General features: G+C 42.7%; 1 protein-coding gene, 1 long non-coding RNA gene and 1 other non-coding gene across 5 annotated transcripts in view; 2 read left to right on the forward strand and 1 right to left on the reverse strand.

Moving 5' to 3' along the window:
• Positions 1 to 526: 526 nt before the first annotated feature.
• Positions 527 to 11,217, forward strand: PABIR2 (PABIR family member 2). The gene is made up of 10 exons (XM_021548406.4): positions 527 to 702; positions 1,016 to 1,094; positions 2,362 to 2,418; positions 2,801 to 2,844; positions 2,925 to 2,979; positions 3,201 to 3,302; positions 4,591 to 4,679; positions 5,211 to 5,275; positions 7,543 to 7,639; positions 8,668 to 11,217. The coding sequence occupies exons 1-10, from the start codon at positions 587 to 589 to the stop codon at positions 8,816 to 8,818; spliced, it is 855 nt and encodes a 284-aa protein (XP_021404081.2). The 5' UTR covers positions 527 to 586; the 3' UTR covers positions 8,819 to 11,217.
• LOC116183662 (small nucleolar RNA U109) lies at positions 8,445 to 8,588 on the forward strand. The gene has a single exon (XR_004148329.2). It is a non-coding gene; the product is annotated as a small nucleolar RNA U109 (small nucleolar RNA).
• LOC146763272 (uncharacterized) overlaps positions 8,970 to 24,487 on the reverse strand; it is a 35,362-nt gene continuing 19,844 nt past the window's right edge. The window contains exons 2-3 of one of the 3 annotated variants that reach the window (XR_014952529.1): positions 23,329 to 23,533; positions 8,970 to 21,866 (exon numbers count right to left, since the gene is read on the reverse strand). This is a non-coding gene — a long non-coding RNA (uncharacterized LOC146763272). Of the gene's footprint in view, positions 23,534 to 24,487 lie in introns of all 3 variants that reach the window. The other 2 variants (XR_014952528.1, XR_014952527.1) reach the window with 2 other exon arrangements.

The following is a 24,487-nucleotide window of genomic DNA, read 5'->3' on the forward strand; positions in this document are numbered from 1 at the left end:
GTGGCCGGGGCGGACTCGAACCCGAATCCTCCTGCAGGTCACGGCCCGGCCGCGCCCCCGCAGCGCGCGCGTCCTAGCGACCGTTGCGGCGTTTCAAACACACACGCGCTCCTCCCGCGACCAATCAGCGCGCGTCCCGGCCCCGGGGGCTGTCGGGAGCGTTCCCGCCGCCGAAGCGGTGCCGGGGTGCGGAGCCACCGCGCATGCGCCGCGTGAGGCGGGCGGTGCTGCCTGCGCCCCGATTCCCGCGCATGCGCAGTGCGCGGCGGCGGGCGCGGAGCGCGGTCGGCACCGAGGGAAGCGCCGGGATCAGCGGGATCCGCGGGAGCAGCGGGAGCGCTCCCTCCGCCACCGCGGGCAGCGGCACCGCCTGCAGCCGCTGGAAGAATTGGCCGCCCCCGGGCCGCCCCCGGGATGCGGCGCTGCTGCGGCCGCCCCCCCCGCCGGGCCCGGCGCGCCCCCGGGCTGAGCCCGCGGCGCCGCCCGCGGGGCCTGTAGGGCCGGGGCGGCGGCGGCCCCGGGAGCCGCGGCGGCCGCCGGCGGTGAATGGGCGCCGCGGCGGGGCGGAGGAGCCGGAGCCGCCGCGATGGCTCAGGAGAAGATGGAGCTGGACCTGGAGCTGCCGCCGGGGAGCGCCGCGGCCCCGGGCGACGGCGGCGGCCTGAGGCGGTCGAACAGCGCCCCGCTCATCCACGGGCTCAGGTGAGGGGCCCGGGGGGCTCCCGGCCTGGGGCCGCCGCTGCCCGCCGGCCTCGCCGGGGTCTGGGCCAGCCCGCTGCTCCCTCAGCGGCCTGTGGATCGTGTCCCTTGTCCCGCCGGGCCGCCTGTGCCCCGTTGTCCCCACTCGCTTCAGGGAAGGTGCTCGCCACGCTCCCGGCGACAGCAGTGCTCCTGCTCGAATAAAATGATGTTTTCAGCGCTCTGGAGGCTGCAGCGCGTGTCACAGCGCTGTGGAGCTTTAAGTAAAGCGCACCCAAAAACGCTGTTCACAAGACTTTGTTTTCTCCCCCTGTAGTGACAACTCCCAGGTGTTTCAGCCTTACGTGTTGCGGACTCGCAGGAACAGCACAACAGTTATGAGCCGTCATGGAATGGTGAGGAATCCTAAGCATGTCATGTTTCCACACAGCAAGGAGTAATTGGAGTAGAGAAATGAAGTTAAACTTGATTTGTATTTGCACTAAATATCCTAGCAAGCTTCCAAGCTGCAGAATAAGCATTTTTTCACCTCTAACTGCAACCTATAATGAAATAATACTGATGTGTTGACTGTCCCCAAAAAGACGAGCAGTCTACGTTTTATATGACTCCCCATATTAAGTCCAGTTTTGAAGTTAATTTAAGCCTGTATTAGAAGAGTAGAATGCTGTCAAAATTAAGTGTCTTGAAAGGGTGTTTTACTTTGTTCTGAAAATGGATAGGGTCACAGCTCTTTGTTGACCTGTTTGACATAATGCTCTTTTTTTGCAAAGGCAGAACACTAGACCTCAGAAAATCACTGGAAGAAGGGGAATTTATTTGTTGTTCTCTGTTATTACTGCAGTTGTTTAACTTTTCAAAGATGTTACATTTCTTGTTTTCTACCCTCTCCTCATCAGGTTAGGGATTTATGCACTCCTTCCCCTGAAATTTTTTTGTCCTGTCTGAGGATAGGGAAGATTAAATATTGCTTTTCTCAAAACCTTAAAATCCTGACGTAAGTTTCTTCTATGTCTTCTGTTCAGGAAAGGTGTCAGGGATTTTTAATTCAAAGTCTTCTGTTGTGAGACTTCTTAGGAATCCAGAATTTTGGAGCATGTCAGGAGGTGTGACATTGGACACATGGCCATCCTGAGTGGGAACTGTTGGCCCATTTATATGTGGTGTTGGAGATCCAGAGGAATTAGGTGCATAAAATTGTACACAATTGAAAACTTAGAGAAGTTAAGCTTTAGGGAGTGTTCAAGACTGAGTTGAAACACTGAGATTTCTCCTTTACAATAGCCAGCAGGTTGAGTAAGGTGTCCTGCAGAAGTTTGTCATATCCTGGGCAGTGGGGAATGATGTAACAATCACAGTTTCATTTCTAATATCTCCCTTGTCTAAATGGCATCTGTAACTATTTGTGTACTTGAGATGTTGAGCAGAATCTGCCTGCAAGTCAGATCCGTGCCACTTGCTGAATGATACAAGGAATTTGTAAGTGGTAAAACAAGTCTTTTCTCTTGAAGGTCAGTGTTTGCTTTTGTGCAACATTATTTGAGTCATCCACATGTAGCTGTGCAGCTCATTTTGAACTCCCTAAGAATGTAGTTGATGGTAACAGTGTGCCTGCAAATTGTGTGTGATTTAGTCATTTTGGCTGTCACTTTTTTTTTCTAGTTTTTGTCATCATCTCCTATTCGTATTCCTAGCAGCCGACTTCATCAAATCAGACGGGTGAGTGGAGTTTTTATCTGTATATTCAGTAACAGAATGAACAGTACTATATGATATTGAAGTACTTACACAGTGGGGGTTTCTTTCCTACTGAGTATTTCAACTACTAAAGTAAAGTACTAAAAGTACTATTTCTTAAGATTTAATTTCAACAAGGAAGTGCCCATGCAAGGCTTATTGTTGTGTTTAAGCTACCTTGCATTTTAGAAGTATTTAATTTAAGAGAAGCAGAGAGCTGGGCTGGTGGCTGTCCTGTCTGTCTGTGTAGTGGTTCTGCTGTTCATATTTCAATCTTGATGGCAAATGGAATCACAAGTGTTATTTCAAGTACCTGTGATGAATCAGATGTTATGGGAAAACTTAGGATGTTTATCTCTTGCAGGAGGAAGGAGTGGATTTAATGAACAGAGAAGCAGCACATGAAAGGTGAGTGTTACTGAAAAAAGATGATAAAATAGCCAGAGTTATCCTCTTTGTAGCTACTGATGGGGTTTTTTGTATTCTAGGGAAGTGCAGACAGCAATGCAGATAAGCCAGTCATGGGAGGAAAGCTTGAGCCTGGTAATCTTTTTATAGATGTTTCCTATTTAATTCCACTTTTACACTCAAATGACAAATTTAAGGGAAAGAGAGGAATTAACTGTGAAAATGATTTAAGAAGAATTTAAGCCCATCTGCTTTAGCTACTTGGTGCATTTGACCCTATGACTTTCCATTAGAAGGTTGTGCCTTGGATTTCAAGGTCCTGTGCCAGTGTTAAGTCTGAAACCTTGTATTCACAGAGCGACAATGACTTGGACAAGTCTGAGAAATCTTTTTCCCCAAAGAGAATAGACTTCATTCCAGTTTCGCCTGCACCTTCGCCTACGAGAGGAATAGGAAAGGTAGGATAAATTAAATACCAGGCTGAGACAATATTTCAGAAATCTAGACCAAACTGAACTGTCAAGATCTGTAACTTCACAGATTGTTCCATAGTTTAAAAAAAACCTGAACAAACACCAAAAAAGCCAAATCCATATTTTGTTGGCTTCTTAGAATCAAATGGTTGCTATCTGGGAGCTTGCAGAGTTTAAGCAGTGAAACACTGGATGTTTTCAGTTACTGCTGTTTGTGCAGTGTTTGAGTGGGTTGGGGTTCTGCTTCTAGGGAAGCTGGAAGAGTTCATGAAAATAGTCATGGACAGGATCTCCAGGTGCAGAAGTGGGGGAATTTTGGGGAAGAAGCACCAAAATTAGACTGCAAATCTGTATAGTGAGAGATGAAAATGTGTCCATCATTTATGGAAAGGAAAGCACAAATGCACTCTGAAGGAGAACTTGGGTGTATTGAACTTGTACTGAATACTGGTGGCAGATGCCAGAGAGAGAACTGGATGTTAGATAAACTACTTTTCTAGTCAGGATTGGAGAAATGAAATGTAGCACAGAGAAACTGGCACCTGGGTTTGAAGACGGGCTGCTTGACCTTGTGGGCACCCTCTTGTGTGATTCTGCTTTTGTACAAAAAAGGAGCAATCTGTGTGCTCCCACCGGAGCAATGTAACATGGCTGTAACATTGGTGCGTGTAACAGCCATGTATGAGTGCTGGGTAAACGTGTGCCTGGGAAAACACTGATGCTGGCAGCTGGTTCTGTACCTTTGGAATTCTGACTATAAAGCACTAGCAGATAACTTGACAGAAAGATTTTTGTGTTTAGCTAGAAGCATTCATGGGCTAAACTCAAATTAGCTGCAGAATCACAGAGCTACATATTCTGTTTTACTCTGGAATATTGTGTTCATGTCAGATGTATTTTGAGTAAACTCAGCTTGTTTGTTTAAAAAGCCCCTTGAAAGAAGTAAGTCCTGAGTACTGTACTGCTGTTTCTAAATGTAACACAGAAACAATTATCTTATTTAGAGAACAGTGTCTATTTCAATTTTATTTCTTTTGTGGGTTTCAATTTTAGTTTAATCTGAGCAGAATTGCATGGGCCAGTATGTTTCTGTAAGTTAAGTTCTAATACTTGTAATATTATATTTGATAGTCTGTGTAATCTGTTGCTCGCTTTTCTTTAAGAATAAAAAGGGAATAGAAGGGGGGAGTGTTTGTTTTGGAGGGTGGAGTGTAACATCTGAATATTTTAAAGGAAATTCTAAGCTATCTTCATTTGAACTTTCTTCCTGCAGCAATGTTTTTCACCATCATTACAAATGTTTGTGAGCAGTAATGGATTACCTCCGAGCCCTATTCCCAGTCCAACAAGGCGATTCTGCAAGTAAGTAATGAGTGCCTGTTGTGCTACCATTGGAATTTATGACAAAGATTAATTCAAGTTGATGTTAAGGCATTAAAATAGACTTCAGTTTTACAACTGCTGAAGTATTGCCACATAAAAATGCTCTGAAAGTTCATCCTTTACCAATGGCAGCTTTATGTGTGTGCTCTTATGGAGCATGTGTCAGCTTTAAACTAGACTTGGTAACCTGGGGGGAAGTCCTCAGGTATTTCAGATTAACTTTGTCAGCAGATTAGTTTTATATAAATATGCTGCAAAATTTAGAAAAGAATTGAAGTGAGGATGTGATTCACTAAGGGAAGGAGAGAGCCTTAGAAAATCTTCTACAACTTTGTGTGGCAGATAATCTGCTCTGATAGGCAGCTCTTATTTCTTACCTATGTATTTAGATTCCATAAGAATTCCAGTTGTGCAGGAATAATTTTGAAGAATGCTTCATATGGTGTGGTTGTGTTGATTTGATGCAAATTGGAACCTTTACAGGCCTGACTCTCAGTATTCTCTCTTCAGCAGGAGGAGTCAAAGTCCAATCAACTGTATCAGGCCCAGTGTTCTTGGCCCCATTAAAAGAAAAGGTATGCGTATTTACCTTACCAGATGTTTTAATATGGATGTAGTTTCCTAGCTGGATACATTTCTTGTTATTCGGTAAATACAATGCACTAGTATCCATAGTGAACTGGAATTTGCCAGGCATAACTCAAAAATACAACATAAAGTAACTAATCTAAAACACAGGAATAAAAAACGTAATAAACAGCTACTGCTTGACAGTGGCAAACGTTGTTATACATGAAATTAAATGTCAGAGCTTACAAATGTTCATAACATTCTTACAAGCACTACCGAACAGTGCACACCCTTCAGATCATCTTAGGAATGTTGCTTATCATGCAGTATCTTCTAAACTTAGTACTGAATGTTTGTTTTCACTCTAAAAGTTGAGAAGGTGAGTGTTTACAGAAATGGAATAGATCAGTGTCCTCTCTTCCTGAAGGGGGAAAATGCATTCTTTCCTGGAACTGTTCCATACTGGAGATTTTCAAGTAACATCCTCAAACAAATCTCCACAGTAATACTGTAAAAATTAGATATTCTTAAAGTGTGCCTTTAGCTATGTTTATCCTTTCTGCTTTTTTTTTTTTTTAACTTAGGCATTCTTAACTGGACCAAAAATGTCCTTTTATTGTACAAGGCTTACATTTAGGCTTTGAGGAAAGTTACTGGTTTTGTTATGGCTTTTTAAATTTTTTGTAGTACTGCTTGTCCTGTCAGATAAAGAACATTGTCTAACTGATACTGATTTGACAGAGGAGAGAGACAAGTTTTCTCATAGATGTCAGTTCTACCTTGGCTTTTATTTTCTGTGAATTTTAGAAGTACTAAAAATGAACAAAAGTTTATTAAGCTAAATGATCAGTAAGGAATAAATATCCACACTTAGACTTTACACAAATTGTAAAAGCAGTGCAGGAGAGAGAAGCCTTTCCTCACCAAATCCATGTGCTTCCATGGAGCATCTTTTACAAAGTGGAGATATGAGTTTTCCTTTTCTTACTTGAAATGTCAAGGAACTTTCAAAATGCTGCTTAATTTTGAAACATCTAATCCATTTTAATGAACTTATTTTCTTTTCCTAAATACATGGTCCTGTTTTTTCTGAATTTTAGCTGTAGATTTAGAGTAGGAGAAGGAAAGACATGAACTGAAGAACTTTTCACTGCCATACTGGTGGACTCTGCAATGTATTGTAGCAGTGCAGATTTGTCTCTGTGAAATTTAAGGGGCAAAAGTGTTACCTAAGTTGGTGTTTTGTTAATTTTTTGCAAGACCAAATATTTTATAATTTTTTTTTTGCCCATTCTGCTTACTAGAAGCAATTATTCCTTGCCTTAAGATTGGAATGTATCCCTGTGGGCTGAAGGAAATAAAAAGTTTGGAAGTTACCAGTCTTTTATAAAATGTAGCAGTGTGATTCTGTTGCAGAATGTATAGAGTGGTTTGGATTAATGCTCAGCCTCTCTCAGGTTTTTGAACTGATTCTGCAACTACTGCAAAGTGTAGGTAAAAGCCAGAAAATTGTTACCATTTCATGTTTTGTTTTTTTTTTCTCAAAGAATGAAAATATACTGTAGTTGAGAGGTTTTTTTTTAAATTTCCAAGTTCATGATATTTTCAAATGTGTGTTGTAGAGCAGCTATTAGTGAGACAGCTCATTCTCACTGCAGATTATACTAAACAGATTACATTAATTCTCCCCATCATATTTAATCTCTTAATGTCTGTAGATGATTACAGGTACAAAGACAGTCTGATCCATGATGAGTAAGTGGAAATGCTTCCACATTTTTATGTGGAATTTATTCCATTCACCTTTCCTATAAAAGTGTACCCATGCATCAGAATTTATTGTACAGGGGAGGGTGAAACTGAACCCAGCTGTAATTCTTATTTTCATAATCACTAACAATTTAAACTTAATATTTTGACTTATATCAGTTGCCTGATCTCAGCTGTTTACTTAAAACTAAGTCATGGTAATTAGTTTGCTTTAGATTATTTTGTCTGATTGAAGTACAAGTAACAAGTTTTATGTCTTTGAGATCATTGTAGCCCCTCAGATACTGCTGAAGTTTTACCTTAGGATGGACTGGATGGTCTAACAAGAGCTGTCATCAAATTGATGTCTTAGCCAGGTGTTTGGTTGGCTGAATTAGAGAACTGGTGTTACAAATTCAACCTTGGAGTGTTGTAGGTCAAACCTGTCTTTTACAGCAGACAATTATTAAGTGGATATTGCAGAGACTCAAGTGAGTTTGATTATTTGCACTGTTTTCCTTAGGTGAAATGGAAACTGAAAGTCAGCCAAAGAGACTTTTCCAAGGAACAACCAACATGCTTTCTCCAGATGTTACACATCTGACAGATCTCAGCTCATGGTAAAATATTTCATGTGCCCTGAAATGCCAAAACAAGGAATGTGTATTTATCACAAGCTTTCTAGTTTTTTTTTTCCCTAGGAAAAAAACTTCATGTGTATCTTGTGGATGTGTATTCATGGAAGCTATCCTGTGGTAGGGTCCTGTGACAATGCTCTTTCTCCTTTGATCAATTCTTCCTGAACAGACTCTAGCCTTGATTTTGGGTATCAAAGCTTTTACACTGCATATAATTGTTACAAATCCCTGTTGATTTGTAAGCAAAGTTACTTTGATTCATTGTTACAGTATGTTGTGGGCAATGGTCGTATAGAGTCTGTGGCTCTTCACTGAATACTTGGGAATTGTGTGTGGCTACTTAATTGTTCTTGTCCCTAAGTTCATGATTTTTATTGTTACCTTTATTACAATCATAAAATACCAAGGGTTTTTTTGAATTGAGTCTGATACTAAGTATTCAAAAATATCAGCTGTTATTACTTTAATTTCAGTTTACCTACAGACTTGAAACTGCCTAGATGGTTTTTGCCATGTTGCTTCCCCCTAAATTGTAAAAGCATCCATTTATGTGCCCTCTGGGGTCTTGTATCTAGACTTCAAAATCTAAACACAGGAATTCTGTGAGAAAAATAAGTCTCAATCTTACTTTGAGTAGTGTTAAAGAGCATACCAGCTAATTAATGGCATCTTTGCTGCATTGCTGTTTAATTTATTATTTTTCCTTTGCTATAAGCTTTTAAGGTTTTATACTTACTTGTTGTCGCCTCCTTTCTATGTCTGATTGAAATCACTTTCATAATTCATTCTGCATGTTAAAAAAACCCAATAATTCTGCTCTTCATTCCCATGAGGAGCATGAATATATCTAACATGCTACAGAAAACAAGGAGTTTTCAGGGCTGCCAGTCTTGCAGTGAAGACTGAGTGGTAGTATAGGTCTCCTACAAGTCCTGTCCAGGGGTGAAGCATGTCAGCTTTGTTCAGAGCCTCGTGCCCCTGCACTAAAGGACCTTTTTCCCTTTCCCCAGCCTGTCCTCGGATATTCTCGACGGGAGTAGCAGCAGTGTTGGCTCTTCCTCTGATTCCCTGACTAAAGGCAGCATCACCACGGAGTCTCCAGTGACGTGCTCCAACTCCTGCTCCTCCTTCATTCTGATGGATGACTTCTCACCCAAGTGACTTTACCAAGTCCTGAGTCCGTGTCTGGCTGTGCTGTCCCCTTCCTGTACACTCGTACAGAGAAATGAACTCTGATCCTTGAACCATTCATATGAGGTTTATTAAAAGGAAAAAATTGTTGTTACTGTAATCCTTGGCTACTTTCCAGTGATTTTTTTTTTTTTTAATTTATCCATTTAATGGACATTGTAGACCATATTAATGTCTGGTTTTGCGAATTTATTTTCTAAACAAGATGTCTGCTGATATTATACTAACTTTTGCTTTCAGGAACTTGCATACACTTTTTGATTCCAGGAATAGGTATTTACCTATTAGTGTTGCAATTTTTAGGAATGTACTTCTATCATTATGGTTGCTATGTCTAGGGAAATAACTTGGTTTGGAAGGATTTGAAAATACTAATTTATTCTCTGGCACTTCTACTATTGAGTAAAATTACTCTTGCTTTTTTTTTTTTTTTCAGTCACTAGCCTGAAATTCCTTTATGGAAGGGAGAAAAAAATATTTCCTTAGTGCTGCTAGTCATTTTTATGAATTCATTTACAGAAGACCACATTGAGTGTGGAAATCTCACTCTATTATATTAAACTAAAAACCCCACAGCAAAATAACTAATGACTGTCACTTTTGCCATCAATGAAGAAATAATAATACTCTGCAAGCAATTAAATTAGCTGCATAGTTCTCTTCCCAGAACATTTGTCCTACAGATTGTATGAAATAAGGTTATTATTCAGCAAGATTTGGCCAGGAAAAATTAAACCACACCTCGATGGAAGACATACAGTGCAGATAACTAAGTTAATTAAACTACTGTGTAGGAGAACCATGTATGGCACCATCGATGTCTCCTGTGGCATTGAGGTCATAAGTATTTTTGTGCCTTAGGGGACATTGTTACAAAATTATGGAATGTAAACCAGAGGGGTGGGTGGGGGAAGTCCTTTGTGTACAGCTTGTTTATAGAGTGCTTACCCAAGTCTGTCGGGGGTGCTGCTTCCCTTTGTGTTCCTTTCCGAGGTGTGGAGGTGCTGGGGGCAGCCCCAGCTCTGAGGGGCAGCCAAGGTGAGACCCTTTGCAGCTGCTCGGGGCAGAGCTTGTCCCGTTCTTGGTCATGAGCAGAGCAAACAGCTCAGCAAACATTGGATTCCAAAGGAAAGGCTTTGGATTGGATACAAGCTCTGCAAATTGCTTGGTGAAGGAGTTCTCTTGGAGCTATGAGTAGTCTTGATACAGTACCTTGGTCAGTCTGAGGTAGGAACAGATATTTTACTTTTTAAAGACTATAACGGGGCAAAATAAATCTGTTTGTAATCTACTGTGTTATGCTATTTATTATTTATAACTCTGTAAAAAGTCTGTGGTGATGAATTATAGTATTTTTTTATGATTGAATAAGTTTTTTATGTTCAGTAATTGCTGGCTGGTTTGTATTTAATATACGCAACGTTGTCTGCCAGAATCATAAGCTTCCATTTTTGAATGTTTGTAACATAAATGCTTTTGTTACCTAAAAGTACAACTTGTGATCTTTCTGAAAGAAAATAGCACTGAATTTAAATTATGTGCTTTAGATGTGAGCACAATCTCTGGCAATACTGTCTGGCTAGAAGGGAGGGGGAGAACCGTAGTTTTTTCTGTTCTGAAGAAGCCGTTGGGTATCCAGAAGACATGTACATACCAGATTATTTTTAAAAGTGTTTCCATTAAATTGTAAGAAGTACCAGAATGGGCCAACAGTGGCACTATTATTTGTATGATCATTTCCATCTGTGGAACATTAGTTCCCTACTTCAAATAAATGTGCATATTGTAAAATATTGTCCATTGGTGCCATTTTTAAATGAGCTCTACAGTATTGAATGTTAATTTTGTTTGTATATGCACAGTGCTATTTCTTGAATTTTTGATGTCTTAAGTAGTTTAATTATTTTTTTTTTATTCATGCCTGTATCTTCTCTGCCTTCTTGATGCTTAAAGAAGGCTGCTTTTCCATTTGCAGAATATTGGTAAAGTCTGTGATTAAATCCAGCCCCATTACCTGTGCCCTGCTTCCCTTCTACTGTGCTTTTACTGGTACTGTGATTTGGAAATCTGAACGAGGGGTGGCAGGAGGGGGAAACCTATTGCATGCTTTCTTAAACCTGAGAAGAGCATAGCTATTGCTTAATTTTGGCTGATTTACCTGTACAGTTGATGTATTCCAGATTTGTTTGTTAGTGGAGTGTCCTATCTGAGTGCTGGCCTCTGTAAACATTCGGATGTAAGCTGCATAAAGCGAGCGCACAAATAGTCACTCTTGTTACGGCAGTTTTTTTGTAGTGTTCTGGCTATTCCCCACTCTGGGAAGGTCTTGTAAAAGACATTGCTCTTTTATAAAATATATCCATAATGCATACACTCGCTGTGTCTGTTGTTTGAGAACGAATGGATGTTGCTGTGTGACAGGCCCGAGGCAGGCCCAGGTTCTCTTTCACATTCCTAACACAACTTGCTCGTTTTGAAACAAAGTTTTCTAATCTGCTGATTACTGATAATTGCAGTTCGCCACTGCTTAGAGGGTTCATTGGTACTGTAGCATACTCTAAAACTGACTTAAAAGTTGCATTTCTGGTTTGTTACCTGCCTTGTCCAAGGGAATTCGACGCCAGTTTGGAAAGAAGTCCATCTGGTGCTGGTAGTCAGCTTTAATGTATAACTATTGGCATTTAACAACTGGTTTTTATGACTTCATCAGACTTACTGCTGCTGAATTGCCATGATGAGTGTCTGAGAATCCCTGTCTTTCCCCCACTTCCTTCTTTTTATAAGGGATCGTTAGTGCATATCTTTTGCTGAGAATCACAGTGATGAGTTACCTTTAATGTAATAGTTGAGAACTAAGTTAAAATACCTGTGTAATTCAAGCAGCATTTTCGATGGACTATTTTTAATATGTTAATTAGCACAGCATTACAGCAATGGTCTTTGTACAGCTCATTGACCAGCACTGCCTTTAGATCATATCCAGAGCATGCTGAATCCTCATTTCAAGGGCTTAAAATGCTGGAAGGATTTTACCAATGGTTAAGAAAAATGTGTGTGTCAGCTGTGGAACTCTGTGTGTTTTGATAATATCAAGTGTTCTGCATCAGGAAATGGATCACAGTGTGCATGTTTCATTCTCCTTCATTGAATTTCAAATTGGGGGATCATGGGCCCAAAAGCTAGTATTTAAGGGGCTGTTTTTCTGACTGTATATGATTAAATACGTTCTCCTACAATGGAAGTAATTAAACTGTCAGTGGGTGAGGATGTAAATCTGAGTCCTGCAGACTTTATTGGAAAACTCATTCTTGAAAGGCTCAAGGAACTCTATACTGCATAAAAACACTGAAGTGGGATTTTTTAACAATTATTTTGTAAGTCATTATAGAAATAGATAACTAATTTTAATGATTCAAAATGCTAAAAACATTTTCAAATGCAAGGCTTTAGCTTGGCATATTCCTCCAGGCAGGTCCATGTTGGGGTTATTTGCAGAGGTGGAACTTGAGCAGGCTCATGCACATTTGGAACTGAAGTTGTGGTGCACAAACACAATAGACTGGTCCAATGAAATGATTTTTTGCAAATATTCACATTCTTACCTGTAGACCCTGCTAATACATTATGTGGCAATGAAGATGAGAACTCTTTTTCCTGGAATGAATTTCATTGGCATGTAATTTTCCTGGTAACTTCATAATAAAAAAGCTTTGCATTAACATGAGTTCAAAAATTTAATGGACTCATAGGTCTTTTGCATTTGCTTTTTTGGAGTAATGGACAAGGAATATTTTTGGAGATATACAAACTGCCCCTTGTATTCCAAGTCTATTACATGAATGGCAGCTGTCCACAGTAGATGGAAAGTATCTTTGCCTAACTTTGAGTATTTTAGTCTCTCTTGAGGTAAATTCTCAGTGTAAGATGGGTCGCTGAAGGTACCAGAACACCCAGTGAAAAGGAAGTAGTGACTTGCTCCCCTAACTATAAATTAAGAGTCAGCATTGAGTTAGTCCTACCCAGATAATTTTCAAGTGAAAAAGGCATTTTTCCTTTGAAATGAAGACAACTGAGACTTTTCATGGGGGTCTCCCCTGTTCAGACTTAGAGGAAAAGGCTCCTTTTGGCAAGTCTAGGGCTGTTTTGCTTAATCCACTCCAAAAAGAGAGAGCTGTGCTTGTACATCAGAACTGGAGTAGCATTTTCTCAGTTCCAGCTGGTTTTGGGGAGGGCAGGGATTTGGTGTTTGGGTTTCCTTAAGGACTGGATATCAAATTCCCAAGGGTCCCAACAAGGACCTTGGTCGTCAGACTAAAACCAGAAGTCAATTTTTTTAGGGCATGTCTGTTTTCTGAGGGAGTAATTTTGCTGCAGAGCCGGTTTAAGGGTGACAGCTGGGGTTTGCTTCCTGCTGCAGGGACAGGGCTGCTGTTCCTACAAATGCAAAGGCACAGAAACCACTCTAAAGGGTCCTTGCACCTCCAGGCTATCCCTTTATCCCTTTAGAGTGGACTGGGCACTTGGTGGAAGTCTCTTGTTTCAATCCAAACCCTTTTTGCATTCAAGCTGCTTTTTATTACTTGCTCTTAGATCTTAAAGCCTTTTGGTTTGAGTCTTGCCTCTGATTATCATGCCAGGGCCAGCATTTTCTTTATAAACCTGGAGCAATTTGGTTTGTTGTTCTTGCATGATGAAGTTTGGAGATGGGGAGGAGGTGGGTTCTTGCTATTAACAAAGCTTGGATGATCACAAAAGATTGTGGGGGTTTAAAAGAAATGAGACCTGAAAACACAGAACAAAGAAATGCCTATTTTTAGTGAACCAATTTGGCTGGTTTGATACCAGGCTCTTTTTCTAAACACAGGCAATAGTCTTTTGAGCATATTTTTAGTAGCAGCAACAAAACCCAATGTGCCTCCACCTCCAAAGTCCTCTTACTGTAAAGTAAGAATTAATTACTGAAAGACCACAAGTTTTGTTCATCTCCAGCTGACCAGGCCAGGTCTCTCTTGGTCTTTGCAGTAACAGTCCCTGTGATTCAACATGCCAGTTAGTGACACCAGACTGTCAAGCAGTTCCTGTGTGTCCAAAAAGCATCTTCTTACATTGTACAAGACTTCAAACACTCTTGTTCTTCCTTAGCTTATTTCTGAGGGCCTTAACATTTTATTACCTTTTATACAAACATAATTATGATTTACTCTTAATTACTACAGGTTGTCTATCTTACTGAATAGCTGTGGTAAAATTCCTGGTGGACTCTTGCCTGTCATCTTGGGGTATAACAGAGTTTGGTATTTTTGATTATTTTTCAGATAATGTCATGTTTTCTGGATGAATTATCCATTTTGTTATGATTCTGCAAGGTGTTTGGATATAGTTTATGCAGAAGTAAGTCCCATTTGACAACATGAGTTAAATAAATCTTGGAGACAGTGACATGAGATTATTTTTTTTTCAGAAGATGAGTAGCTTAACCCCTGCATTACCTAATGAAACCTCCTGCATTCTGCCACCAGTTTTGAACTTCCACCAAAGCTGAGTAAGCTGGCAGAAGCTCCCAGCTATTACTTGTGTTTGGATAGTTTATAGCACAGATTACAAAAGCCCTATTGTGCTAGAACAAAAATATTTTCCTTCCCCCAAATAATTTGGAATTTAAATTTATCATGAGAACTGTAATAGTTTATCAATGCAATATGTGGTCAACAATTTTGTTCAGTATGCAAAAGTTAGGGCTTCTGATAGGCAGGTAGGAAGCAGGTGGTATTAAAAACTGTGGGCCCAAGTAAAATAAAGAATGTAATGGAAGTTAACTAATCCAGCATCTAAATATAAATGTTGGATCTAGCCTTTGATAAAGCTCTACAAGCCCCTAAAATTTTGGAAAAATTCATGCCATGAACTTAGCATCTCTCTCAACCCTAGTTAATGTCAACACTTCCCTATTTATTACCAGAACCTCCAAGAATTTGGAAGAAAATTAAATGTGAAAAGGGGGAGCTAGAATAAAAATGCCTCTGTGCCTATGATGCATGAGTGCTGGTTTGAAAAATATTACAAAGTACAGTGAGTTGGGACAAATATGCTTTGAATAAGAGTTGAGGATGTGCTATGTAGAGTACGTGTAACATCTTGTTCATGTGGAAGAACAGACTGTGAAAGAAACAGCTCTGTGTGGGAGAAGCAACATCAAAGGCCCTGAAAGAACTAGTGCTGTAATAGAAAACATTTGCCGTTGAGGACTCTTTTTGCTTCTGGTCACTTATTTTTTTCCTCTTTGTTTTCCCCCTCCTGTATTAAACCACAGCAGCTGAGCAATGAAAGGAGCATGGGTAGGGTGAGTTTGGATGGGCAACAAGGAGAGATATGGGAGAGCCAGCTGAATTTCTATGGGATTGCACAGCTTCCCTCCCACCCCCTTCACATGGAGTTTGCATCAGCCTGAAAGGCTGTGGTTGTGTTTTTTGGACAACCAAAGCAAGGCTGGAAGCTCAGCTTTGTGACTTTAGCCGAAAATTGAGCACATAGGATCGTCAGCCTCTGTCAAACGTGTCCTGCACGGGGGGCAAAACTCTTCCTGGGGGCAGAGCGGGAATGAGAGGGGGATTAAGGGTGGAGCGGGACAAAGGTGCCCCAGAAGCTCTGGGCACTGTGGGCGAGCAGGAGGGAGCTGGAGGCACAAGGGGCTGCAGGTAAAGCAGCGTACCTGGGCAGCGGGAGGAATGCCACCCCGCAGGAAGGCCACGGCCTGGCAGCAGGCTGCCGCACACACCCGGCGTGCAGGATGCCATGGCTTTCCTGCAGAGTGTCGGGGCTGTCCTTCCTGCCACAAGAAGGCTCACGCTGAGGGAGAAATGTGGGACAGCTGAATGCAGGCAGCTGAATGCCCCGGCCGCATCCTCAAGCCTGCGCCTCTCTGCGCGATTTTTGGGGAAGTAGCGGGACTTTTTCAGCCTTGCTTTACATCAGCAACGCAGAACACGGAGCGTGAAGGGCTTCCAGGGAGCCTCAGCGGCAGCGAGCAGCGCATCCCTGCCTGCGCCGGGAGCCTGGAGCTGGGAAGCTGTGGGAGCCGGCTGGCCGCGGGATGGCGTCTGGCGGCTTGCTAAGGCAGGACGGCGCTGGGGGAGCCGCGCCTGGACGGCTCCGATCTGCACCGGCCCTGCAGCTTCTGGTGCCACAAGCTTCTGATGGTTTCTTCCTTTTCACTTACAAGCTAACCTGTTCCTTTCAGAGTCAACGCCAGCTTCCCAGATTGAGGGTATGGACTTATTCAGGCCAATAACCTTAAAGCTGATTTTAAAAAAGGTTCTCTGTGGCTGTAAAGATAACACAATCCTGTGCTAGAGCGCACTTGGATCAAATTTTCTTGACAACCTGAAATGAGTGAATAGGCCCTGCTCACAGTAAGAGAGCTTTCCTAGCAGTACATTGCACATTGGCTCTTTTCCCAGCCCCGTGGAGCCTTTCAGGAGCCTGCTGTGGCACATTTTGGTTGGGTTTAGGGGAGTGCACAGTACAAGCTGGGGTTTTTCCCAAGTGCTGATGCTGCAGTGTTCCCATCAGACAGCATGCAGGAAGCATCTTCCTGTTGTTTCTCCAAGTGGGCACACACAGACCCGGATCCTGGAGAACGCACAGCAGCTTCAGCTCTGTGACCTGCAGCACACAGGGAATGTCTGCCTGCATGGAGAGCATCCAGCCATGGAGCCCTGCTCTGGTGCCCTGGCCAGGTGAGTGCTCAGGTAAGGCTGGCATGGACGGGTCCCTGTGTCTGCTGCTGCTTTGGACAGAGATTTGGCTATTTACTGAAAACCAAGGTGTAAAACAGGGCAGCACCAGCTCTGGGCTGGGTGTGAGAGCTGCCTGCAGGGCTGGCATGGTCCAGCTGCTGCCCTCCAGCTCTGTGGCCTTACCCAGTCTGGAAAGGAGCTGGGGGAAGGTGGGGGAGCCTCATGATCTTCCCAAAGGGCTTTGGGCTCCCTGCACAGCAAGAGCTGTGCTGAGGCTGAGTACTGTCAGCACTGCTGCTGCTGGGAACACTGCTTTGGCCCCTGGACCAGCCACTGGCCTCGTTGTGCCTGTGCTGCACGTAGTTTTGACTGGAGCTGGGAGCGGTTTCTCTGCTCTTTCATAGTTTGCCTTCTCCTTTGCACGTCTCCAGCAGGAAGTGCAGATTCAGCAGGCATTGTATGCCTCAGCAGCCTGCCAGCTGCCTTGCTGAAGCTAATTCACAATTCAAGTCACTCCTGATAAGTTTGCAAACAATGTGCATGATTTCTGAGCTAGATAGCAGCTGAGCCCAACTCCTCCACTTGCAGCCTGTCAGCTGGACAGAGCTCTGCACTCACCTAGTGAAGCTCATGGGTCAAACGTGGCCTTGATATTTTGTGCATCTGTGATGTTTCATAAACTTCTTATTTGTTTAGGTGTAGCTTTGAGTGTCATCATTATTATTGAAAACCCTTGAGTGTGTGGAGACACAAAAAGCTCGTATCTTTAGTGTTGGTTGAATATGAGTTAGAAATTGAATCCAGTTTAGTTCTTTGATCACTGGTTAATTTTGTTACCCCCTTTATAACACACTGGAATAGCCTGGGAATTTCACTGGGAATAACTCCAGTGAAAACAAGAGTGACATTTTTAATTGCAGCTAACTTCATGTGGCAGCCCCTGGAAGTGTGCTCTGAGGAACTGGCCCAGAGGAAGAGACTTTGCACTCGTGGCTCATCAGCCCTGGCAGGAAACAGCAGGTCAAAGTTAGAAGGAACTCAAAAGCTAATGAGTGAGTGGTGCAGCAAGCAGTGCAAGAAAGCAAGGTTCCACAGTCAGCAGGGGAGCTTGGAGTTCTCTGTATCTATCCATATTCCACTTCCTCTCTTCTTGTTCATGTCCATTTAACCAAAGAGATGCCAAGGTGATGATCTGTCAGATGAGAATTTGTAGGTGAGACTGTGCCCTCTCCTGATCTGAGCAAGCTCCCTCTGGAAAATGAGGCTGGTGCAGAAAACACACTGTTTAATCTTCCTCAGTATGTTTTTGTGAAATTAAATTAAATCCTCATGACTCTATATCTCAGCTTGGCAGATACTGGGTTTTTTTCAGATATGTGTAAGGTCAGTAGTCAAGATGTAGCAGCCTAAAACTGCAGGGTTTGACCATTCTGTGCAAAAATTGGTACAATACAGTGGCAGAAACAGGAATATATATTGCTCCTGACAGATGATAGCAGAGTTTTTTCCCCTAGGTAGGCTTTGGGAAGCTCTCCTTGGTGCACCTTTCAAAGGGCACAAGGTCACATCACAAAACAGACTTACCTTTTGGAGTGTATTTGTCTCTGTGCCATAAGCTGGGTCAGGTTTTTTTTACTCCTCCTTTAGTATTGGAATTGAAAATTCAATTTGGAGAAATGTGAAAGCAATTGGGCCTAATCCATTCCTGTTGTTACTCCTTTTGTTTTCACTGGAGTTACTCCAAGGCTGAATTCAGCTTATGATGAACAACTTGTTCTCCAAAGCTGGAACTTAGGGGAGAAGGTTTTAGGGATGATCACACAATTCTGGGGCTCCCTCTCAAACAGCTGAAGCTCCCACAAGAGGGACGATATTTGGTGAGTTCAGATTATTGAATTTAGTACAGCATTCTAGTAGTAAGCCCTATAGTCATAATAAGACATTATTATCCCTTAGAAAAATTACTTGAATAAAACCCAACTGCTTGCTTAGATTAGATGGAAAAATCCTGTTGATCTCATTTATCAGCGAGCTGCACAGACACCAATCCAGAGCAAACACAAATGGTTCTGAGCCTGGTAATCCTCATCCTGCTCCCTGTCCTCTCATCTTCTCTGGGACCAGCCCCTCCAGTGTTGCTGCCTGTGAAATGTTCACTGCTCTTTGTGCACTGACCATCTCAGCTGCCACCCAGGGAAGTCTCCAAAGATGTTGCAAGCCCTAATTCTGTCTTGGTTAGACAGAAAAAGGAGGGTGCTACAAGCTATGGAGAAGCTGAGTGCTACTAGCTGAGGACTTGGTGTTGTTTATTTGAGTTTGTGGTGGTGGGCGGGTTGTTTGTTTGTTGAGTTTTTTTTTTTTTCAGGATCAAGGATATTGCTGTTAAGAACTAAGATGAAACTCTTTACAAATTTGCAAGATGAACCAGTCCTCACTGCTGGTTAATTCCTCCTGTGTTCCTGTGAGCTGTTGGAGGGGTCATGGCAGAGGCAAGATCCCCATGGTAAAATTAAGCTTTTCCTTCTTGGAGAAATAACCATTACTGTCTCTGGCTCACTCACTTTCATTTACTTTCTAAACAACTTAGATCACAAAGGGCTCCAGGAGGGGTGCAGCACTTCCAAAGAAAAGGCCTGGATGACTTTCTCCAGTTTAAGAGAGTCTTGTGAAAGTTGTGCTTCCTGCCCTTGCTCAGAGAAGAAGATTTATAACAGATGCTCCTGCAGCCTGCATTGTGTGATTTGAAAGTAGAGGATGCACCAGTTTTGCTATGCTTGGGAGGCCAGGGCAGCTTTCTGCTGAACAACACCAGTCCTGGCAGACAAACAGAAAATCCCAGAGCCCAGCTGACACTGAGATTCCCTTCTTGCAAGAGCTCTGGTGTGCTGGGACACATCTCCTCAGCAGCTTTGCTCAGGCAGTTTCCAGTGCCACAGCCATGGTGTGTCCTTGGTCTTGCTGAGGTTGAGCACTTCTCTGTTACCCTTTGGTTTTCACCTTCTTTACTTCTTCACCTCCTCCTTTTCTGACCTGGGGATGCCAACTGCTCTCCCTGCTGCTGCTCCTTCCACACTTTCTCTATTTTCAGTGATCCAAGCTGCACTTTGTGCCCCCACAGCCCTGACTTCCAGGGATGGTACAGAACGTGCTAAGAATAGAAACAGCAGTACAGGAAGGGGCATTTACAGTGCTTATTACACTTAATTAGGACTAGAGGAAGTACTTCCTTAATGCCTCAGATGATGCACTGGGTGAAATACTTCTTTCAGCAGTTAGATACTTAGGAAGTGACAAGGAAGAACCCCTCACTTTTAAAACAAAAGAAAACCAACTTCCAGTCTTACTTGTCTTGACCTGTTTCTCTCCACAGAAGAAAATACATCACTAATAAGCTTGCTGGGATAATGGTCAATGAGATGCTGTTTCACTTAGATCTGGGGAGATTTTAGGGAGAAGGCAGAAAATTTGATGTATTCAAGACAGTCACTAGCCCCAAGGTCAGTCAGTGGAACAAACACCAGGAAGTCAGAAAGCACAGAAAGAATAGTTAAAATCTTACAAACCACAACATGCAGGGATTATCATACCAAACTTTGGTTAAAGTTCACATGGCAAAGAGGATCTTTGTCTTCTGGGAACTGCAGCTCCTACTGTTTGTCCACCATGCTGCTCCAAGATATAATCACTTGCCCAACCTCACCGGTCATCAAGAGGACTGTAATTTGAAGCAAGATTTCAGCACTAAACTGAGCAGGTTTTTGCTCAGCTGAAGCACGGGGCAGGAGTGGGTGGATTTTCCCTTCCACGGCTGTAGCTCTGCAGGGCATCCAAACACAATGTAAAAGCCTGGCTTCATACAAAAGGGATTTGACACAGTTCAAAGGTGGGATGTGCTCCCTGTATGCAAACCTCACCTTCTCTGAGAGTCCAGCACCAGGTAAGACTGGAGGTTTTTGCCTCCAGCCCTGCTGGGCTCTTATTTTGTCTCCTGTTTGGGCCTTTGCTTCACTTCCCTTCAAACACTTGGCTCTAGGAATTGGTACATCTCATCTTTCACTTTGAAACTCTCTGTTCCTACTAGCTACTGAGTCACCTGGGAATTGCAGATCCTAAGAGTTTGGAAGCTACAAGATGTAAAAATATAAAGCCTTTAAAAACAGTATTGTCTTAATTCCCAGAGGAGATGGATTGTAACTCATGTCCTTGAATGCTCTGCTAAGGTGCTCAGCCCATTTCTCTTGTAAACTAAAATTTTATTTATTTTGCCATATGAAATATTTGCCCGAAAACTTCCTTCTATCCCTAGGTTAGTAGTAATGCCTGTGGAGAAAGTCTGACTGCTTCTTAAAAATCCCTCAAGTCTGGGTAAAGGATACAGACAAGCAGCCTGGTGTGGGGAGTTGGCAGGGGTGTTTTGGATGAATTATTACACAACCTCACACTGTACTCATTTGATTCAGGCATGAACTTTCCTGAAGCAGGGAATTTTGGCTTCTGCAATCAGCTGTGAGAGCTGAATATCGCTTTCCAGATGGGCATCCACACTTCTTGAAGAAAACCCCAGTTCAATCTTGGCCATCAAGGCAGGGATTATTTTCCTTGGTGCTGTTCCAGAGCTCCATAAATGCCCTGTGTCCCAGAGAGGTTGTGACTGGTCTGGGGGCTGCTGGTCAGACCTGTCTGCAGAGGACCTGAGGGCATCGAGGGGCACATCAGGGCCAGGCTCTGGTGAATGCTGCAGATTTTATCTTTTTTTGATCCCTTTAGTTTTGCTGGAGTGCATGGCCATACTTCAGGACTTCCAAGGGCTGCTTCTCTAATCTCCCCAGCAGGATTACTGCCTCTGGAAATCATGAGGGCTTGGACTAGCTATCAGCTTTATCAGGAAAGCTTCTTTCCGGCCAAGCCAGTGAGAGCTTTGCTAAGCGGCAATCTTGGGTTGAAGCTGCTCTTCTCATATTTCACAGATGGCCTCAATGAATGATTTACTAGGAGAGCAGAAGATTAGCCAGATTCCTCCAACTGCATCTCAAGTCACATAAAGCACTTGGTTTTGTCGGAGCGTGGGCAATTCCTGTTTCTTGAGTGTTTTACAGTGACTAATTGCCCTGCTCTCCCTTCCCTGGGAATCGTGTCCTGGGGAGGATCCACGCTCCTGGCACGAGCCTTGCCCGTGCCCTGCAGCAGCCGTGCCAGAGCAGGCTGCTCCACATGGGCAGGAGCCCAACAGCCTTGAGATGTGGTGTCTCCAGCTGTGCTTTACTGGAGAGGTTCGTGTCCTTCTGGAAGAGAGATGATAAAGGAAATACTTAAAATATGCAATGAGGTGTTCCCATAAAATTATCAAATGCTTTGCTGAATCTTCCTGTGGAGAAAACCATCACTGCGGAGTTCAAGTGAACAGTGATTTGGGAAGGGCAAAACCTCTAGCTTTAGTATTTTAACTAGTCTCCAAGGCTTGGATGAGCTCTTCTGGGGGAAGGGAGATTACCCCGTGTTTGCCTGTTACAGAATTTCTCACATTTTTCTCCTTTACACTTGGCAACCAGAACTCTGTGTCTGTCTCTCTATGGCAATTTCTACAGATTCTGACTGTTTTAAAAGACTACAGTATTGATTTAAGCATCCAAATTGGAAAAACAGGGTTTAAAGTGGACCAATTTTTTATTTAGAGTGTGACTTGTTAAAGATCTTTGTTAAATTATTTACAAGGCGTCTAACAAGATGAACAAATCTTTGCATGTAATCACTTGTATGACTTTCATTGTGCTTTTCTGCCTTGCCCACTATATCAAAACACAATCACAAGATCGCTAAAGGGCTTCAGGGAGGGATGGGCCATTGCTATCCATGTATGAAGTGCACATGCCATAAAGCCTAAAGCAGTATTGGCATGTGCTGATCACCTGTGAACAGGCTTTGATTTACAGCCATCAGAGATGAGAGCTCTGGGGCTCACTGGGGGAACCAACCCCTACCAGAAATGCTTAAAATACTTGGAGTATAGCCAAGAGGCTAAGAAAAGAGGGGTTTGTATCTTCCTTTCTCTCTGCTGTGATCTCCTCTCATACAACACTTAAAGCTGTGCAAGACACAGGGATGAGAAGAAACAGCTTTGTACTCAAGACATCAAAAGTTGTTGAAGATCCACGGTCTGCCCCAGAAGTACAAGCATAATAAAATTCGCTACTTTTCTGATTTTTGCATCACCATTTAGACAGAAAAATTTGGCCTGAACCTACAGCCTGGAAGTTCCTTTTGGTTGAACCTGTGGCATAAAGGAGTCCCCTTGATAAAAGCTCCCCCACTGCAGTTCTTCAGGGCTAAAATTTTGCCACCATAGCAAAATTTTAGCCCTGAAGCACTTGAGGGAAGAGTTAGAAAAAGTATAGGAACACAACTGTTTAGGATGTGTAGGAACAACATTCTGTTTTCTTCTCAGTGAAGGCAGAAGTAAAACATTTGTGCACATTTCCAGGACAGAATATTATCTGCCACCAGTTGTGTTCATATAAATGAGCTATGCATTGGCATTTGTTGCACAATTTTTCAAGCCTATCAGTCAGCAGAGTAGACCTTTATTTTGAGATGACTCTGTCCTCCTCATGATCCAACTGGCCTGTAGGAGCAGAATATTAACACCAAACATCACTTTAAAAGCAAATGGCATCCTTTGAAGTTTAAATATAAAAAAGGACAGCCTGTGTTTATGAGGGCAACACCAAATCTCAGGGGATTACTCACCATGGCAATTTTTGAGGCTATTAAGTCACTCACACAGATTTTATCCATAGGCTGCCAGACCAGAAGGATCCCTGGGGTTGCCTGAATGTGATCTCCCACCAGTGGCCATCGAAGGTCTTGGAGCCCTGCAAGTCCTCATCAAAGAGTGAGTCTCCACTTCTCATTGCCAAGCAGATGGGGCTGTTGGTCATGGTTTGAAAAGGCACTGTCAAAAGATGGAGAAATTAACAGGAAGAATTCAAAGTTGTGAGAAAAGACTGAGAAATAGTTAATGTCCTTAATTTTTTAATATCTCTCTCATTATTTTCGGATGTAAGATTGTTGTGCCAGATGCACCAAATGGACACCTGGGACCCCGATGTCATACTCAGAAAAGGTGCTGGGCTGTGATTCCAGCATTCCAGCCTTTTGCTGTGCATCCCACCATGTGTGCATGTCTGGAAGCCTCTGTCAGCAATGGTGGGACAGCTCTGGAATACACTGCTAAAAAACTTTCCTCTTGCAATGATGTGTTACTTTTTATTCTATTCCCCCTGATTTTCTATTTCTCCTGCAACTGCCAATGCAGCAGTGGATCTGCTCCGACAGAAGGGATTGTTCTCCATGTGTCTGTGATGCCTCAGGTTTTAGCTTCTATATTTTTCAGATTCTGTACTGCATTCTGTACTGCTTCTGAGCTTCATATTAGGGGATGGTGAGCTCTCTTCACAGAGTAGGTAGACAAAAAAATTCCTTCTCTAGCTTGGGACCAAGGACAACGGACCCAAATTTCAGGCCCAAGAGCATAAACAACATGGACTGAAGAGAGAAACACAAGAAGGATGGGACAATTAACCCCAATATGGAAATGGAGCAGAACTTATAAAAATGAGAGACCCCGTGAGCCATCATGCATTTTGTGACCATTTTGGTTCATCTTGGGTGTAGCCCTGGCTGGGCTCTTGTGCTGCCCAAGGTGCATCCATTGAGGAGATCCTTTTAATAAATCCCTACTTTATTCTTTAGCTTTGTCTGGTCTCTGTTCCAGCCTTCACAAGGCATCACCTGCCCTTGTGCATGCACAGATTTAAGATACCCCTTTTCAAAGGCAAACAGGAATTGGAAAAAGCAAAAAGTTAAACATTGAAATAAAAATGTATTTATGAGATTACTTAAAATG

The sequence above is a fragment of the Lonchura striata genome, chromosome 4A (genome assembly GCF_050655825.1).
Source record: "Lonchura striata isolate lonStrDom1 chromosome 4A, ASM5065582v1, whole genome shotgun sequence".
Taxonomy (NCBI): domain Eukaryota; kingdom Metazoa; phylum Chordata; class Aves; order Passeriformes; family Estrildidae; genus Lonchura; species Lonchura striata.

Coding starts and splice junctions, on each gene's coding strand:
- PABIR2 (XM_021548406.4), top strand. CDS start 587: ATGGCTCAGGAGAAGATGGAGCTGGACCTGGAGCTGCCGCCGGGGAGC. Junction 2,980..3,200: donor GGGAGGAAAGCTTGAGCCTG/GTAATCTTTTTA, acceptor TTGTATTCACAG/AGCGACAATGACTTGGACAA. Junction 7,640..8,667: donor CTGACAGATCTCAGCTCATG/GTAAAATATTTC, acceptor CCCTTTCCCCAG/CCTGTCCTCGGATATTCTCG.